The sequence below is a fragment of the Cucumis sativus genome, chromosome 7 (genome assembly GCF_000004075.3).
Source record: "Cucumis sativus cultivar 9930 chromosome 7, Cucumber_9930_V3, whole genome shotgun sequence".
NCBI classification, from domain to species: Eukaryota; Viridiplantae; Streptophyta; class Magnoliopsida; order Cucurbitales; family Cucurbitaceae; genus Cucumis; species Cucumis sativus.
The window spans coordinates 20,673,169-20,691,094 of NC_026661.2; the positions used below are offsets into that span (position 1 = coordinate 20,673,169).

Genomic DNA, 17,926 nt, shown 5'->3' on the forward strand with positions numbered 1-17,926 from the left:
ATTATTTTTAAGAAATTAAAAAAAAACTTGTTTACTTCCTAATTTACATAATTTTCTTTTGAAACTTGTCTAATCTAAGATTAAAGTTTTAATTTTATGAGCATATGAATGTATATATATGAATCAAAATATTTCTTTAATATAAAAAGTTTTATAACTAATTTTCCATCTAAATTTCTTCCATTCCTATTTACTTTTTATTTTTTGGTTTAAAAAACAAACCCAAATTTGAGAAATACAAAAAAAAAAAAAAAAAAAAAAAACTTTAGAAAAGTTGTTTTTATTTTTGAAATTTAGCTTAAAATTCAAACTTGTTTTATTAATTAAGTCATAAATTTGTTATTAGTGTGTAGATTAATATAAATGTACGGATGTATTGTATTTTAATCATTTAACTATTATATCTCATCTCTCTTATGATCTTTGTCTTTTTCTTTATATTAATATAATTAATGATCAATATATTATATTTTATATATCTCTCAACTTATTGACATTTTATATTATGGAAAATTATCATTTTTAATGTAATTTAATGGTACATGACCCAAATAATTAATACATTAAATTCCAAATCTAAGAACATAATAATAAATTACAATGTGTATTAACATTATTTAGAGGACCACAAATTAGAATAATTGCATTCATCTTAATAATGCATTTATCAGCTCAATATTCAAAACACATTAGTTAGAGATTCTTCTCTACATTTTACAAAATCAATTTTAAAATTTAGACTTACACTCCAAACTTATTATTATTATTTTCGTAAAAATGACAAAAGAACACGTCTTCCTATCCATGAAAATGACAAAAGAAAGTATGGATACACTTAATTAATAAATATACTGATTTGATATATTAATACGTCTAAAATACTTTATAAAATACTTTATATACACTAAAAAGTGTATTACACATTTTAAATATATTTTATTCTTAAACTTGCAACTCATTCAAATTTCTACCATACACGTCAAACACGTTGATTATTCTAAATATTTTTCTAAAGAATCATTATAAAAGAAATATTTTCAAATATATGGAAAACTGAATAAAAATATTTACATAAAATAATAAAAAAATTTATATTTAATAATGCTAGTAAAATTGATATAATTATTAATTTAAAGTATGATATAAACTAATATTTGGAGAAAAGAAAGTTGGGAAACAATATAATATATATAATATATATGTGAATTACCTAAACTTATTTTATTAAATTTTCCATCAATATGTATTGACATTTCCATTAATGTTTTCACAATTTCTATGGATTGAACGTTGAATATAACAATGGATAATGACAACACATTTCCATTATATTGTAAATTTACTCCATAAAACATACAAAATAACAAAATATCAATAACATAAACATGATAATAAATTATTTTAAAGAATACATATCTATTAATTTAAATAATTTCTTCCAATTTTTATTTAATTTATATAACATCAACATTTACATGAACTAAACGTTACGACGTTTTCGTTAATATTGATATTTTAAATCTTCTGTCTAATGCTTCTAATTTGAACATAAAACAATAAACCAAAATATCATCAAAGGTTAAAAGGCATCAGAGAGAATAATTAATAAGGTGTTTGGTTAATGGGTTCAGAAACGACGGAGGAGATCAGGCTGCCGGTGATAAATTTCAGTGATGAAAAAGTGAAGGCGGAGGGCGGCGTCGAGTGGCGGAGAACGAGCAAAAATGTCCGGGAAGCCATGGAAGAGTACGGATGTTTTATAGCGAAGTATGAGGGAGTAAGTAAAGAACTTAGGGAGGAAGTGTTGAAGGCAGTGAAAGAACTTTTTGAGCTTCCAATTGAGAGGAAGAAGATGAATAAATATGAAAAGCCTTTTAATGGATACGTTGGAGAGCTTCGTACTCTTCCTCTTCATGAAAGCTTGGGAATTGATGATGCTACTAACTTCAATCAAGTTCAATCCTTCTCTCATCTCATGTGGCCGCCGGAGGGAAATCACCATTTTAGGTCATTTTCTCTTCTTCTTTTACATCTTTCTTTCTTTCAATTTTTCGTTTTTCAGATAGTTAGCAAATTTTACATAAGATGTTCAAATAATCTACGTCTCATGCTCGTTATGCTAAAAAAAAGTTTACGGATAAATCTTATGCTTTTTATACGATTTGATGAACTTATTAGTAATCTTATTGTCAATTGGTATATGAACTAATGTTATTTAATATAAGATATTTTAAAAATGATAAAATATTAAAACTAATTACAAAATATAACAAAATTCATCAAACTCTTAAATACATTTTGTAACTAATTTTAGTATTTTGCTATGGAGAACAATTTTTCTTAATATATGAACCCTAAACCCTTAATATTTTGAGGATGTGAATTGGATCACGTATCATCTGATATGTAAATATTTGTTTTAGCAAGATATAACAAAATTTCACATACCTCAAATAGAAATATGAAATTTTGTTGTACTGTTTTTTTTTATAATTTTTTTTAACACTATTACAACAGAATGTTATTATATATATTTTTTCTGTGGGTGCTGACTTTTATAAATGAGTTGGGATTATTGGATGTTTACTTTGTGGGTTTTTGAGTACTGATCTTGGGAGCTAGCTGCTTTATTATTAGTGGGTTGGTCTCAATAAAGAATTCTTAGCTTCTTGGAGAATGTTGTTCAAATGGATCCAAACAAGAGACAAGACTAGGTAGCCTAGCTAGTTCAATAATAATGAAAGATAAATGAAAGAATTGGACAAAGATAAAGCTTCTTATTTGGAGGGGTTTGGATACATAATTGTTTTGGTTGAAGAGAGAAGTGATAATAATGTTCTTAATTTTTGGTTTGTTTTTTCAGTGCAACTTTGCATTCATTTGCAAAGATAGCAGAAGAATTGGACAAAATGGTGACCAAAATGATATTTGAAAGCTATGGTGTGGAAAAGTATTACAATTCTCATGCTGATTCCATTACTTATCTTCTTAGAGTTTTAAAAAGCAAAGCTCCTCAATCTCCAGACCCTACTTTATGTCTTGTGGATCACACTGATAAGAGCTTCACCACCATGGTCTATCAAGATCATATCAATGGTTTGGAGCTCAAAACCAAAAATGGCCAATGGATTCAAGTTGACAACTCTTCACCCTCAAGCTTCCTCGTCATTGCTGGAGACGCAATCAAGGTTGAATATATCATTATACATATCATACAATTTTTGAATTTTAATGACATTGATGAACTCAAAGTTGAAAGACTAAACTTTTAATAATTTAGTAAAATTCATTCCTACATTCTTATATTATTATCATCAAATCGACAAATAAAGAAAATAAAAATTGTAAACAATATAGAATCGATGAAAAAAGTTAATATAGTGGACTCTAACAACAGATAAATATATCTATAACGTTAAATAGATATGTAAATTCTCTGCTATTTGTCGATTTCATGATCATTATATTTTGAGAATAAACCCTAATAATTGTATACTGTTTTCTTTTTTTGTTGGGTTGAGAAGGCATGGAGCAATGATAGAATAGAATCACCAACTCATAAAGTGACGATAAGAGGAAATGAAGATAGGTATTCTCTTGCGATGTTTGGATTCAGCAATGGAATTGTGGAAGTGCCAAAAGAACTTGTTGATCAAAATCATCCTTTGCGATATAAACCTTTTGATCATATTGGATTGCTTCATTTCTTCCGTTCTAAAGAGGGCTTCAACTCCAAATCTCCTCTTAAAGACTATTGTGCAATCTAAAATATAATATAACAATGCAATAAGAGTACTCTATCCAGTTTGGTATATGTTTTATATTTGTAAGTTCCTATTATGGGTGTGCTTGTATAAGCTTTGGGTTTTGGTTTGTTTTTCTTTGTTGTGCTTTTAGTTTAAGAACTTTCTCCCCTAATAAACTTCTTGTAACTTTTGTTCTCTTCTTAATATATATGAACAATGTATTCTCTTTTCCTACTCCTCTTACATTTGTGGTTTGTTTTTTAATTCAAAATTTCAAATTAAGAACATCTTCTAAGTACACAAGTAATTAAAGGCAGATGAAAACAATTTGGTTTAATTATTGGACTCACAATCTTAATAAAATATATATGGCTGGAACATAGCTTTAAATTTTAATGCTTTTGTCTAGACTTGTATTGTTTAGAAAAGGATACTCGATAGGTTAATAGACGCACACAAACATCCTTACTAGGTGAGCACTTTCTTAGTACCTTCATGATTCTCATATATATATTCGATAAAGCACTCGAGAAAATAATGTCAATATTACAGAAGGGCTAGAGATAAAGACAAAATGTAACAATGCATAACATTAGCAAAAAGCATTGATATTAAGAGCAATACTAGTAGCAGAGTAAATTTAGAAGAGGTTATGTTTGGGAGTAAATTTAGAAGAGCTTATGTTTGGTGGACCATAAGGCCGTGAGTTTGGAGAGATTCTCCCACAGGTTGAATGAAGAGGTAAAGCTGTTGTTGAATAATCTGTTGTTCCTTCCAGCCAAGTAGTCCAGATGATTACTATCAGAAGATTGAAAAGAATCAACCTCTTTTGTGATTTTGTATTTATGGAACAGATGAGGTTGTTTAAAGCTTCAAAGCTTTCAACGTTGTGCTCCCTAAATTCTTTGAGTGTTGAAGTTAAATTTAAAGCAAGATATAGTGGAGTACTCTCGGAAGTAGTCAAAGGTGTGATCCATGGTTAAATTACTTCTAATATGGATAGGTAGGAAAAAATCAAACAAATTTCATAGAACTAAAAAAGTGAATGAGTTTCTGTTTTAGAATTTAGCTAAAAATAATTCATTGAGGATAAATGAATGTTATATTGTAAATTTCTTTTTAGGAAAAATCTGTTTAATATTAAAAAACAAATTGATGTTTTTTATGTAAAAGACGCTTAGAGGATATTGACCATATTTTCATAGATTGTCATACTGCCAAAATTCTATGGAACAAACTTGAAGAACTTCTGGGATGGAAAAACTAACAGTAGAAGGTTGTTTCCTTATACTCTTTCCTCTGCCAAATAAAACAACGCAAGAAAAGGAGTATCATCTTTTTTAATACTATAGCATCCGTGTTGTGGATCTTGTGGTTGGAGAGAAATAATCGCATTTTCAATGATGAAAAATCTGCCATTGATCTCTGGGAAGACATCCTTTCTCTCTCGGGACTGTGGGCTAACAAATACTCTATGTTTGTAAATTATAGTGCTTCCTCTAACGCTATCAATTTAAATGCTTTCTAACTTTTTGTTATGGACTTTGCTCTAGCCCTTTAGTTTTTGTCCCCGGCTGTAATTGTACTAATTCTTCCTATATTAATGAAAGTGGGGATGATGAGGGTGTTAAGGAGGTGTCCACTTAGTGGAGATGTCTGGGTGCACCTACTGACCCAACATATCTTTTTTTCAAAAAAATATTAAAAAACAAAAATATTACCAAAATAAACAAAACCTAACCAATTTGAAAAGTAGGATCATATGAGACATTGATGATTTTAATTATCACAAATATGTGTACCTAATTCACTATACTCATATTAACAAATAGAATAATAACTTTACCACTAATGCATGGATATAACAACATTTTTGTCTTGATCTGTTTGTCTAAATATTCAAGAACTATATTCCATTATTTATACATACCTACATACATATATATATATATATACTCATGCATGTGTCATATTCATATTTTGGTCATATTCTTTTAATTTAATATCATTTGTCCCAAAGAAAGCTAACTTAATTCAAATTAATCAAGCATATTATCACTTAAATATTTCAAATAACCCCACACCAATTAAATTTTACTTCTCACAGTCCAAATCCTTGACAAAAAAACACAACGAATCAGATCAATCATTCACAAATAGAGCCAAAATCAAACTCACATTTTTTTTATAAAAAAATTGTTCTCTCCTACATAACGAAAAAAATGGTAGCCGAGAGTTATTGAGGTCGTAAGAAACAAAATGGTTTGTGAAGCAAAATCCAAAGTGGTGATTCCCATAATAGATTTGTCAAAATTAGAGGAAGGCACAAAAGAATGGGGTTTGGCATGCAGAGAGATGAGATTTGGTTTAGAACAATTTGGTTGTTTTTCAGTGGTTTATGACAAAGTTTCTTTGGAGCTTCATAACTCCATTTTTGAAGCAACAAAAGAGCTTTTTCATCTCCCAATTGAAACGAGAATGAAGAACACAAGTGAAAAGCCTTACCATGGCTATTTTGGTGGATACTCATTTCTTCCTCTCTATGAATCCATGGCTATTGATAATCCAATTCAGCTACAACCAACTCAGAGTTTTGCCAATCTCATGTGGCCTACTACAGAAAACAATCACTTCTGGTAATTTCATTATTAACATAGATACGTACACACTATATATAGTACTTATTTTTGTTGTCCACCATCTGTATATATTTAGTAAATTCAGTTTGATTCTTATGATATTTGGAAGAGTCATTAAACTTCACCATATATGATTAATTCCTCGATGATTTATTTAGAATATTATATCACATATGTGTGATTGAAAATTTAAGACTTCTTTTTAAACATAACTAAAATGATCAAATTCACATGTCGGTTGTGCATAAAGATGATTTAATTGTTTAATTATTTGTTGATTTCTGAAGAAAAAAATTATTATTTTGGAAAATCACAGTGCCTAACAAATTGTGTTTATTTTCTTCTTAAACTTTAAAAAGTGTCTAATGAGTAATTAATTTTTTTTTCATATATAGGTCTGTCTAATATTTAATTCTTTTCCTTTTAATTTTATAATAATTTAGTCTCTAAATTTTGTAATTTTAATCTAACTTTTAAAACAATTCATCAAAATTAAAGGTTAATTTTTAGAAGTATAAGAATTTAGACTTTATAGCTTCTCACGTTAATAATTAGTTTATTGATCTGCCTAATGCAAGACATCTCACGTTAAAACTTAACTCTGATTTTCACTTAAATCGCAACAAATCTTTTAGAGAAACAAAAATTGTTACTTCAATGACCAAAAGTGATTTTGAACCAATTTTAATAATACCTCAAACTTTCAATTCGGTGTCTATGTTGATGACAGTGTAGCTGTTGAACGTTTCTCGACATTGGTGGCGAAATTGGAGCATATGGTAACAAAAATGGTGTTGGAAAGCTATGGAGTATCAAATAAGGTTGTGAGTGAACCAATAATGGAGTCCACAAATTACCTTCTTCGACTCTTCAAATACAGAGTAGCTGAGAAAGATGAAAACGATGTTGGTTTGCATTCCCATACTGATCTAACTTTCTTATCCATAATTCATCAGCATCTCATTTCTGGTCTTCAAATTCAATTACTTGATGATCAATGGCTCGAAGTTCACCCCTCATCTCATTGCTCCTTCACTGTCATGGCTGGCGATGCACTCATGGTAACTACACACCAATCCTTTCTTTTTGTTTTCTTTTCCCACAAAATTTAGGTCATGAACGTTAGTTATCGGATTAGAGAATATAATTATAAGTTTGTCTCGTGAAACCATATGATTGGAGGCCACAAGGTTGGATTTGCAAAAAAAATGAACTTTTAATTAAGAGGTTATACCCATATCTGTTATTTCTTAAAAACATGCATATATGAAAATATAAATTTAGTCTATCAACTTTATGATAGTTGTGTCAATCTTTTTATTTAATATCTAAGAGGTTAATATAGGTTTGGTTTTAACCATTCTATGAACTTTAAAAGTATATCTATTGTTGTCTTCTCTTATTGATCAACTCCACATGTTCAAGTTTCTGTTCTTTCATTTATGATTATTTTACTAACCCCAACTCCGTCATATATGTTCACATTTTTTCGTTACTCAAGCTTTATCGTCTCATCCATAAATTTAACAAGAGAAGCGGCCTTCATCAGTTACTTTCAAAGGAAAAAACTTTCAACTTTTCAAAGTTTGAGGAGTTATATAATTAACCATACATTACTTGATTGGTGGGTGTAGGCATGGAGCAACGAGAGAATAAGGTCTTGCAGGCATAGAGTGATAATGAGAGGAGAGGAAACAAGATATTCAATTGGGATGTTTTCATTCAAGAATGGGAGAATTGAAGTACCTCAAGAGTTTGTGGACGATGCCAACCCACTACGTTACAAGCCATTTCATCATTATGATTTCCTTACTTATGACAAAGCTAATGCTTCTCATAAAACTATCTCTCGTATCAAAGATTATTGTGGCCTTTGAATTCAACAAAGCGAAGCTTCCAGCTCATGCATGCACTCAATACTCAACAATCCTATATTTGATCTTTCACAATACTCCCTGAATATTTAGTATAATTATTTACTTATCTGTTAAGGTATGGTAAATGCTACGTTTTTCTTTCTTTCTTATGCAAAGTTTACACATATGGCTTCACATATGTAGTGTGGTTTTTCTAAATTGTTAAGGTATCATTTTGTAACAATTTGCTTTCATAGTCTAAACGTTGTTGCATATATATATAGTTGCTTCATCTTTTTTAAGGGTTAACGATTATATTGATACATTCTAATGAGCAATTCCAAAAAAAAAAAAAAAAGAAGAAATCTTTTTTTTTTTTTGAAAAACTAACTACTTCCAATTAATTTGACATAATTTTTGAGAAGTATATGGTTAGAAATTAGAATAGATAACTAAAGAAAGCGCTACTTACTCATAGGTAAATTAATAGTGATGTTTATCAACTTAATTTTTAAATTTTAAATATAAAAAATAGTTATCAAACCAAGATTAAATTATTGGGTTTGTTGATATATACCCATAATATAAAAATATAATATAAGATTATAAATTTTAAGTTGATCAACTTGATAGTAATTGTGAATGTATATTTTTAGTTAAAATATTATTTTGATTCATATATTGTGAAGTTATGTTTTTATTTCAACCACTTTATAAAAATCTTAAATTCAATTCTTATAGCTTGTTTTATTGTTAATCTTTTTCAAAGAAATTTTATCATTACCATTTTTTTCAAAATTTTAAAAGTGTACGTATTCATATATTATATTTTATTGTATGAACATTATTACTATTTAGTTAATTTTGATAAAAAAAAAATAGTTTATCAATAGTACATAGATTAAAATTAAATATTTTAAAAATACATATATTAAAAATAATGTTGAAAGAAATTTTAAAGTCAAGAGAGAAAAATGGTGTTTATCATATTTAATTATCTTTGTTCACTATTTTCTTTTCTTCACTATTTTCTAACGTACAAATTACAAAAATACCAAAAGAGAACTATTTGTTATAGATTTTTTACTCAAACTAATCATTTTGAGCCAAATTTAGTGAAAAAAGTTTCAAAATATAATCTTCAATCAACCAAAATGTTTACAAAAATATAGCAAAAAATAAAAATAAAAATTAGATTGAATCCATCCATGTAAATATGAAAACTTAAATTTTGCTATAATATAAAAATAGTTATGGAAGTTTTATCCTTTACAATCATTTTTTTTATTAATAACTATGATATTCCAATCTCAAAGAAAACAAAAGTATTTTCTTAAAAAATAAAACTAAGATTCGTGGTTTGCTTCAAAAATAATATTTGTAAGCACTTAACAAGAAATGAGCTAGAATCTTCCAAAGTTATGATTATATTTCTCACTTGTCTTCCACTCTTACACAAGAGATTGAATTTGTAATTCAAACTCTATGCTTTCTCTTAGAAAAGGACAATTGCCTAAGATATTCTCTTCTTTCAGTTTCTATTTTCTTTCCCTTTTTTGCTTTTTGAACAAGTTCTGTACACACACACATATATTCATGAATATCTATATAGATAGATAGTACAATATATGAGTATGATGATATGATCATTGTTTCAAAAGAAACAACAAGTGTATATATATTTATGATCTCAAGTGGTAATAATGAATAATCAGAAGAAATAAGTGATGGATCCACAAAACTAATTAACATGTCTAATTCAAAGAATAATTCATATATAATATGTCAAACTTATATGTCACACATCAAATATCATATATATATGTACTAAAATATTATATATATATATATATATATATATATCTTCTTATACAAAAATTCAAACTCTTTGGGTTTAGATATTGTATAGATTTGAAATAACTGTTGTGGGAGGCAACATATTCCCACTATTAATATCATCACCAACAAACAAAACAAATGGCCACCAACCCAAATTGATAAGAATAATTTTCTTTTTTCTTCTTTAAAATTTTGTTATTTATCATTATTTTGGTTGGATTACTTATTATATTATTGCATAGGATAATATTAGATCTCACAATCTAAAATTAAAAAAAAAAACATCCAAAGAAAAACAAACAAATTAAAAAGAGAATAAAGACAATAATGTTTCTTATGATCTAAGTTAATACCTTGCAATTTATCTCATTGGTTGAATAATATTGATTTTTCTATACAAATCTAAATAATAATAAATATGCCCATGACCTAGTTGCTACACGTTAATTATCATCAATTTAATTTCAAATTTTCATAACCCTAATGATATGTATGTATATAATTCAATACTTATTTCAATCAGTCCACAAATTATTTTCAACTAATTTTATGCATGGAATAAGTTATTTAATTATACAACACTGAGAAGCAAACAAATTTATAAGATATCAATAAATTTTGGCCTAACAAAAAATCAGTAACCTAATTTGAATAAATAATTGATTATGTTAAGGTGATCTAAAAATGTTATTTTTCCTAAAGATTTCACACTACCATTTAAACATTTAAATTTTCCACTAACTAACACTTTATGACAAAAATGAAAAAAATCTTTTTATAGTAGGGAAAAATTAAAGAATGTATATGTATGACAATATAAATTTGGACATTATATAAGTCAAGAGTTAAGAGCATAGGCAAGGCTATTAATTTGATGTGATTGAAATGGACTGCCAAAGGTACAGTACTATCCTTCCCAAATTAATGTATGAAAAAAAGACGGGTGTTGGCTCGTCTGAACCTATTTTTGTACAATTCAATAGTTGCTCACTTGAAAACTCGTATTTTCATAAGAAAGTTTTTAGCTTTGAAAGTGGTTGAGGTCTCGATTGGTAGTGGTTGAGGTCTCAATTGGTAGTTATTTCGTTTCTCGTTTTTAGTTTTAAAATTTAAGTCACTAAACCAAAATTAGTTTTGGAAAAAAAAGTCCAAATAATTTGTGGCCTAAAACAAAATGAAATTCGATAAAAAAAAATGATGACTTAAAAGAAGCACTATATTGAGTTGTCACATTGAAAATATATAGAAAAGATATCACATTTGATACCTAACATTGTGTTTTTCAAATAAAAATTTACAACTTTAAATTTCTTTTTCTTTCAAACGTTGGAGACTTTAAAAGGGCCATTAAGAAAATTTATAAAATAATTAAAAATATTAAAAATTGTTGACAAAGTTTTTAATTTTTTTTTTTGAAAAAGATACGTTGGATCGGTAGGTGCATTCAAACATTTCCACTAGGTTGATCAACCCCAAGAGATAAATGGTGTCTTTTGAGAGATCAATGGTAGATTTTTCCTTGCCTTTGAAAATGCTATTATTTCTCTCCAACCATAAGATCCATAACACCAATGCAATAGTATTAAAAATGATGATACCTCTTTTGTTGCGTTGTTTTATTGAGCAAAGGAAAGAACACAAGAAAACAACATTCTGCTCTTGGTTGAAGACCTTCAAGCTTGTTCCATAGAATTTTAGCAGTATGACAATCTATGAAAATATGGTCAATCTCCTCTGAGTGTCTTTTACATAAAGAACACCAATTTGAACTCAGATTGAGAGTTGAAACTTTTCTCTGAAGAATGTCAGCAGTGTTAATACAACAATGTAAAAGAGACCATATGAAAAAACGACATTTCTTGGGGATTTTGGTTTTCCAAAGTTGAGAAAAGATGTTAACATCAATATTAATATCATCTCTTTGGTTCAAGCTAAAAAAGACTTTCTTAACAGAAGCAACGAAAAATTTACCATTAATGTTCAATTTCCAAGTGGGATAGTCAATAGCTCTACTATCATTTGGGGTTTTGAAATGTCGCTTGATTTCATTCCACTGCGCATGATGTTCACAATTTCGAAGGGATCTTCTTGGTTTGAAGTCCCAATCCAAAATGCTACAATTCCACATGTCTTTTACGAAGCCATTTTGGATGGTAGATAAGGCAAATAACCATGGTTTATGTGTATACGGGGCTGATCTCACACCAATTTCCTTTCCAAAAGGAGAGATTTTCGCCATTGTTTACCGTCCATTTGATTTGAGCATTATACCAGTCGACACCTTTGATAATATTTCTCCAAGGAGCTATCAAAGCGAACTATATTTTCCATATGTAGACAACTCTCCAATGAATGTCTGATTATATCTAGCAGTAATAACTTTTTTCTAGAGGGGATCAGCTTCAGTATGGAATCTCCATAGCCATTTACACAAGAAGGAAAAGTTGGTATCTGCTATTTTATGTATACCTAGACCACCATTTTCAATAGGAAGAGTGACTTTGGACCATCTATGGAGGTGGGTAAGCTTGTCTTCATTTTTGTTCTTCCATAAGAAATTTCTTCAATATTTTTCAATTTTTTTTACAGATGCCAACAACTGGAGCTTTAAAAATCGATAGTTGATATGTGGACAAGCTTATTAGAGTGGTTCTAATGAGAGTCATTTAACTTTCATTAGAGTGGAGCTTTAAAAACACATTCTTTTAACTTTTATGTAAGAAAAAAACTTGGATGCATCATTGTGTGGTTTCCATATTTCCACCATAAAAGATAAAGTTATCAAATATCTTTTTAAACAAATATTTATATACGGTGGAGCGATGAGAAGCGTCAGACATAATTTCATTCTATAACTAGACTTATAAAATTTCTCCTTTGCTCCTATATGACTTGAGGCTTGATTGGAGGATGCATTTTTAAGTTTAATTTCATCCATTATCATTCCATTAAATTGACATATAACTTTTAAACACAAAAAATGATGAAGTAATTAAAAACCTATAAAAGAGATGTGAGAAATTAGGGGAAGAAACGGTAAAAACTGCCCCATCTGATGACAAGAGGGGAAGATGATTGGTTTTGGTTTCTATGGCAGTACTCAACTTGGAAAAGCTCAAATACCAACAAACACATGGTTGCAGTCTTTTACAGGACAATATCCCTATCCACCAACTCCAACAAAATATATCTATGATCGAATTTCAATTCAAACTTATCCATAATACAAAAAGTAATTCATGTATATACATTTTACATATGTTCTCTCTTGTATTTATTTTACTTGAATACTCAGTTTGAACTTCATGTGATAAGTTTTGAAACCAAATCGATCAAAGAATATGGTAAACTATTCAAAATATATAGACACCTATTATCTTGAGGCTCTACGTGTTGATCTCTTAAGTTTTTATTAACACACGAATTACTCCTTTTACACACTACTCAATTTAGTTGGTTAGGATGAAACCTCATATATGTTGCTTCTTTGTCTTATCAAATAATTTCTATAACTATTCTAATATCTCAATGATATAACCCTAAACATCCACACAAATTCCCATGATCTCCCTTTCTTCCTTTCACCCCTTCTTAATTTTTTATTATTAAATTATCAATAATAGACCCAAAAAGAGAAGGTAAATTTAAGAATATATAATCTAACACTCCCCTTACTTAATAGGTTTGAAATATGAAAAATAATCGAACAAGTGGAAATAAATATATTAATTAGGGTTGAAGTAAAATAATACCTCTTATATACTACATGCTTTTAACAACTATGTCAAACTCATCTATTAACTCAAAAACTTAAGCTAATATGTGAAGTTAAATTGAATCTCTATACCATCTAACATATTTTATCCCCATTTTTTCCTTCAATCAATTATTTTTTACTCGGGTTTTGAAGCACAATTACACACTATTTTTAAGTCTAGAAGTGTTAATGAGTACATGAATGGTTTTTATTTTTTTAAACAACTCCTCCTAAGTGTGTAGGTGTTTGAAGGGATAGAAGTCATGCCAATACCATTAATAAAGGAAAGTGAGGTTTTGGAGGGTAGTTGTTGGAATACAAGAAGAATATTACATATCTAAAAAAAATTCATATTCTTGACAAACCTCGAGACAAACAACATGTATTCAACATCTAAACCAAATGAAATACAAAGTAACACATTTATAAAAGATTCTCATTTCTTCAATTTGCTTTAGAAACACCCATAAAAAAAAATATAGATTCCTTTTTTTTATTATTATAAAGGCTTTGTTTCTGTCAATATATAGTACAAATTAATTATGATGATTTTAATTACCCACTTGGCATGATGTGAGAGTACACGTGGAACATAATCAAGGTCGTTATAACAATAATTAGTGGAGGTAAATCAAGATTTAAAGCGTAGTTAATGATTGAGTTAATCATTTTTCAAAAGCATTATATTAACAAGCAATCATTAAGTTGATTTTACTCGTTGAAAAGAAAGAAAGAAAAAGAAAAGAATCTGTCATTTATTTCCATCCCATCCCTAAAATTAATCAATAACTAATAGTAATACACAAATACAATTTTAATTTCAAAGATACATGTCCAAAAAATAAAAATCTTTTTTTTTTCTTTTTTCTATTTTCATTAAAGTTTTCTTTTTGCTTTCCACATAAACCTTTCTAATCCACACACTAACACACACACTGTGGATTAGATTTTACTCACTACACCCACCATGCAAAACTCTTTTTCTTCACTCTATTGAAATTAAAGAAAACATTCCTATCCCTAAATTGGCTTCAATTACATTATATATATAAATATATATATATATATATATATATATGATGTGTTTTAGGAATAGGAAGAGATGGATGTTAGCCTACTTTAACCTGGCTGTGATCATTAACGTCTAACAGTCCAGTGAGAGGTGCGCAAAGACGAACGGATGAAAGTGCGTTGTTGAAGTGCTCAGCTTTTTTACGAAGGTACTCAGTCCAAGTTACCGTCCGGTAAAGGGGGGGTTGGGTTGGACCCAAAAGTTTCTTAAGCGGTGAAATTTCGGCGCTTTCCGGCGGCCCAAAAACGTAAGCCACTGAGAGACGTTTCCTGGTCCGGTTCACAACAGCTTGATGAACCGGACTTGGGTACAAACCGTTTGTAAGAATATGAAGCAAGTCTCCAACTTGGACGACTAGTGCACCGGGTACTGGCTCCACCGTCACCCATCGGTTTCCTTCTCTCAAAACTTGTAACCCTCTCGTGTTGTTTTGATACACAATGGTTAAGAGGCTAGTGTCAGTATGAGCCCCGAGTCCCATGGCTCGGTCGGGATCCGGGCAGACCGGGTAGGAGTTCAATTGAGTGGCTGCATTACTTGTCTTGAAATCCCCATTCGGGCCGGCCCAATTCACATCCTCTCGTGTTATGCCTAATTCTCCCAACGCAACCCACATCAGCCTTCCACATAGACTCTTCATCTCTCGGTCATATTCCTCCACTATATCACTACAAATTTCAAAAATAATAAGACACCATATAAAATAAAAAATAAAAATAAAAATGATTGAAGGTGACTGTAAAAATACCAGTAACGAGTGTAGTCATGAGGCCAGAGTTTTCGGAAGTGTTCGAGAGGGGAACCGACGATAGTGAAGCCTTCCGACCACATACGTTTAGGGAAGAAGGAGGAAATACGGACAAGACCGTAACCAGAGATACCGTCGGAGGGACGAGCGGCCTTGAGTTTATGTGGAGGAGGAAGGGAGAAGAGGGAATTAGCAGAGGATTCAATGGAGTGAAGGAGGGAAATGGGAACACCATGGTTAATGACTTGGAATGCCCCCCAAGTACGGAAGGCATTGCCAATGAGTTGAGGGGCATTAGGGAGAGAAAGGTCAATTAAAGGGATGGAATCAGAGAGATGATTGTTAGAAAGGGAAGAACTAGGGAAAGAATCGGGTTGAATCCAATCATAGGAATCGGGTAGTTCATGAAGAGAATCAAAGTCAAGGTTTTTGTGAATGGGAATATGAACGGGGTGAGATTTGAAGACTTCTGTTATTTTGATATTGCTCCCCATATAGACTTGGAAAGAATGTTTTTTCTTTAAGAGGAAATATAGGAAGGTTAAGGCAAGAGGTTACAATATAGTTGGTATTTATAGAGATCATGGCTTTGTAGATGCTGACAACTTCTCTCAACTCACACCCAAACTCATAATATGAGAGAGAAATATTTATGGAATTCCCCATTTGTACCTACCTTTTTGCAGCTTAATACAACCATATAGAAAATTGAACACATAACGTTTTTTGGACTATATTTGTTTTGATACTATCCTACGAAGATAAATTTAATATTGTATCATTCAACAAAGATAAGTGTAGTTTGAAGTGCAAGTAGATAGATTGAAATAGACGGGAGAATAGTGACAAAAGGTGGGTGTGAAGAGGGTAGTATAATGTGTGTGTGTGTTGGAAGGAGTGGTGGTTTTTTCACCATTGTTGAGTGGTGTTGAGGGAGGAGAGTTAATGGAAGGAGACAAGAAAAGAAAGGGGAGTGAGTGTTTTGTATTGGACAATACAAAGAACAAAATATGAAAGGACCATTTTGTCCTCTCCAACAAAACTATCTTAACTACAAAACCCTCTTCTCCCTATACCTCTCTCTTATTCTTCTTCTTTTGCTTTCGTTTAATAATATTTTTGTAAATAGTATATATATATATATATATAAATGAACAAGAAGTGGCATACATATATTTCCTATATACACATACACACACACATATATATATATATGTATTTTTTTCATTTTAAAATAAAGGATTAAAATTTCCATCAAAGTTAAGAAAACATACACTGCCCTTTCTCCATGTGCCTTTGTCTTGTCTTCAAGTAGAAAACCATCTAAATCAAACATACCCCCCCCTCTCACTCTTCCTCTCTTCCTCTCTTCCTAAAATATACTCACTCTAAATTACATGACAATACTCCTCTTTTCATTTTGACCATATTACCCTTCCTCTTTTATTTATATAATTTTTAATTAAATATGGGCTCCACTCACAAGAGAAAGAAAAGTTCAAATCTTACACACATGCCTTTCAATATATATATATATATATATCTGGATACATCTTCAAGGGAAATCTTGTCTCTTCCCCCACACAAAAAGAAAAAATGAAAAATGAAAAATGAAAATTAGAGAGATCAGTAAAATCTGTAAAGTAAAATTCAAAGAGGTGGGTTGTGCTGTGTTCGAAATTTTGGATATTTCTTCTATATATATAAACAAAAACAATTAAAAGATTTAGGCATTAGCTATGAAAAGTAGTAAAGTTTGTTTTGGTCTTTAGCAGTTATATTTTGAGGGGAGATAGATAGATAGATAGAGATAGAGAGATAGAGAGATAGAGAGAGAGAGAGAGAGAGAGTTATGTATATTTTTGTTTTTTTGTCTTTGTCTCTGTCTTGTTGAGACCAATGTGGGGCTCCAAAATTTATCTACATCAACTTTGTATCCTCTCTCTCTCTTTTCCTTCTTATACTCCTACCATATTTATTAGGGCTGTCTATAAACTTTCCTTTCCTTATGTTTAACTTGATTTAAAATGTCTTTAAAAACATGTCTAAGATATGTTTTAATGATTTTATTCAAGTTTGTCACCCTTCCTCTAATTACTGATTTCAAAATACACAACCCTAGCTCTTTATTTCTTTATTTTTTAAAAACAATATACAAGGAACATACAACCAAAACAAGATGAAAAATGTTAGTGAATTTGATCAATAAACATGATATACATATCTTTCAAACTTTATTTTTTATTTCACTCAAAAGCTTTCATATTAT

At 29.7% G+C, this 17,926-nt stretch overlaps 3 protein-coding genes across 5 annotated transcripts; 2 read left to right on the plus strand and 1 right to left on the minus strand.

Moving 5' to 3' along the window:
• The first annotated feature begins 1,492 nt into the window (after positions 1-1,492).
• LOC101220102 (2-oxoglutarate-dependent dioxygenase AOP3) lies at positions 1,493-3,980 on the plus strand. 2 transcript variants are annotated; one of them, XM_004136026.3, is made up of 3 exons: positions 1,493-2,007; positions 2,864-3,188; positions 3,525-3,980. In XM_004136026.3, exons 1-3 carry the CDS (start codon positions 1,622-1,624, stop codon positions 3,765-3,767), a joined length of 954 nt encoding a protein of 317 aa, XP_004136074.1. In that variant the 5' UTR covers positions 1,493-1,621; the 3' UTR covers positions 3,768-3,980. The 2 variants fall into 2 exon arrangements, with proteins under 2 accessions (XP_004136074.1, XP_031744406.1); XM_031888546.1 differs by having other exon boundaries at positions 2,993-3,188.
• Positions 3,981-5,953: 1,973 nt separating this feature from the next.
• LOC101219865 (probable inactive 2-oxoglutarate-dependent dioxygenase AOP2) lies at positions 5,954-8,550 on the plus strand. Of its 2 annotated transcripts, XM_031888550.1 has the most exons (4): positions 5,954-6,382; positions 7,116-7,206; positions 7,342-7,446; positions 8,020-8,550. In XM_031888550.1, the coding sequence occupies exons 1-4, from the start codon at positions 6,006-6,008 to the stop codon at positions 8,260-8,262; spliced, it is 816 nt and encodes a 271-aa protein (XP_031744410.1). In that variant the 5' UTR covers positions 5,954-6,005; the 3' UTR covers positions 8,263-8,550. The 2 variants fall into 2 exon arrangements, with proteins under 2 accessions (XP_031744410.1, XP_004136073.1); XM_004136025.3 differs by having other exon boundaries at positions 5,956-6,382; positions 7,116-7,446.
• Positions 8,551-14,576: 6,026 nt separating this feature from the next.
• Positions 14,577-16,218, minus strand: LOC101223012 (gibberellin 3-beta-dioxygenase 1). The gene is made up of 2 exons (XM_004135782.3): positions 15,658-16,218; positions 14,577-15,577 (listed from the first exon to the last, which is right to left on the minus strand). Exons 1-2 carry the CDS (start codon positions 16,149-16,151, stop codon positions 14,947-14,949), a joined length of 1,125 nt encoding a protein of 374 aa, XP_004135830.1. The 5' UTR covers positions 16,152-16,218; the 3' UTR covers positions 14,577-14,946.
• Between the last annotated feature and the right edge of the window lie 1,708 nt (positions 16,219-17,926).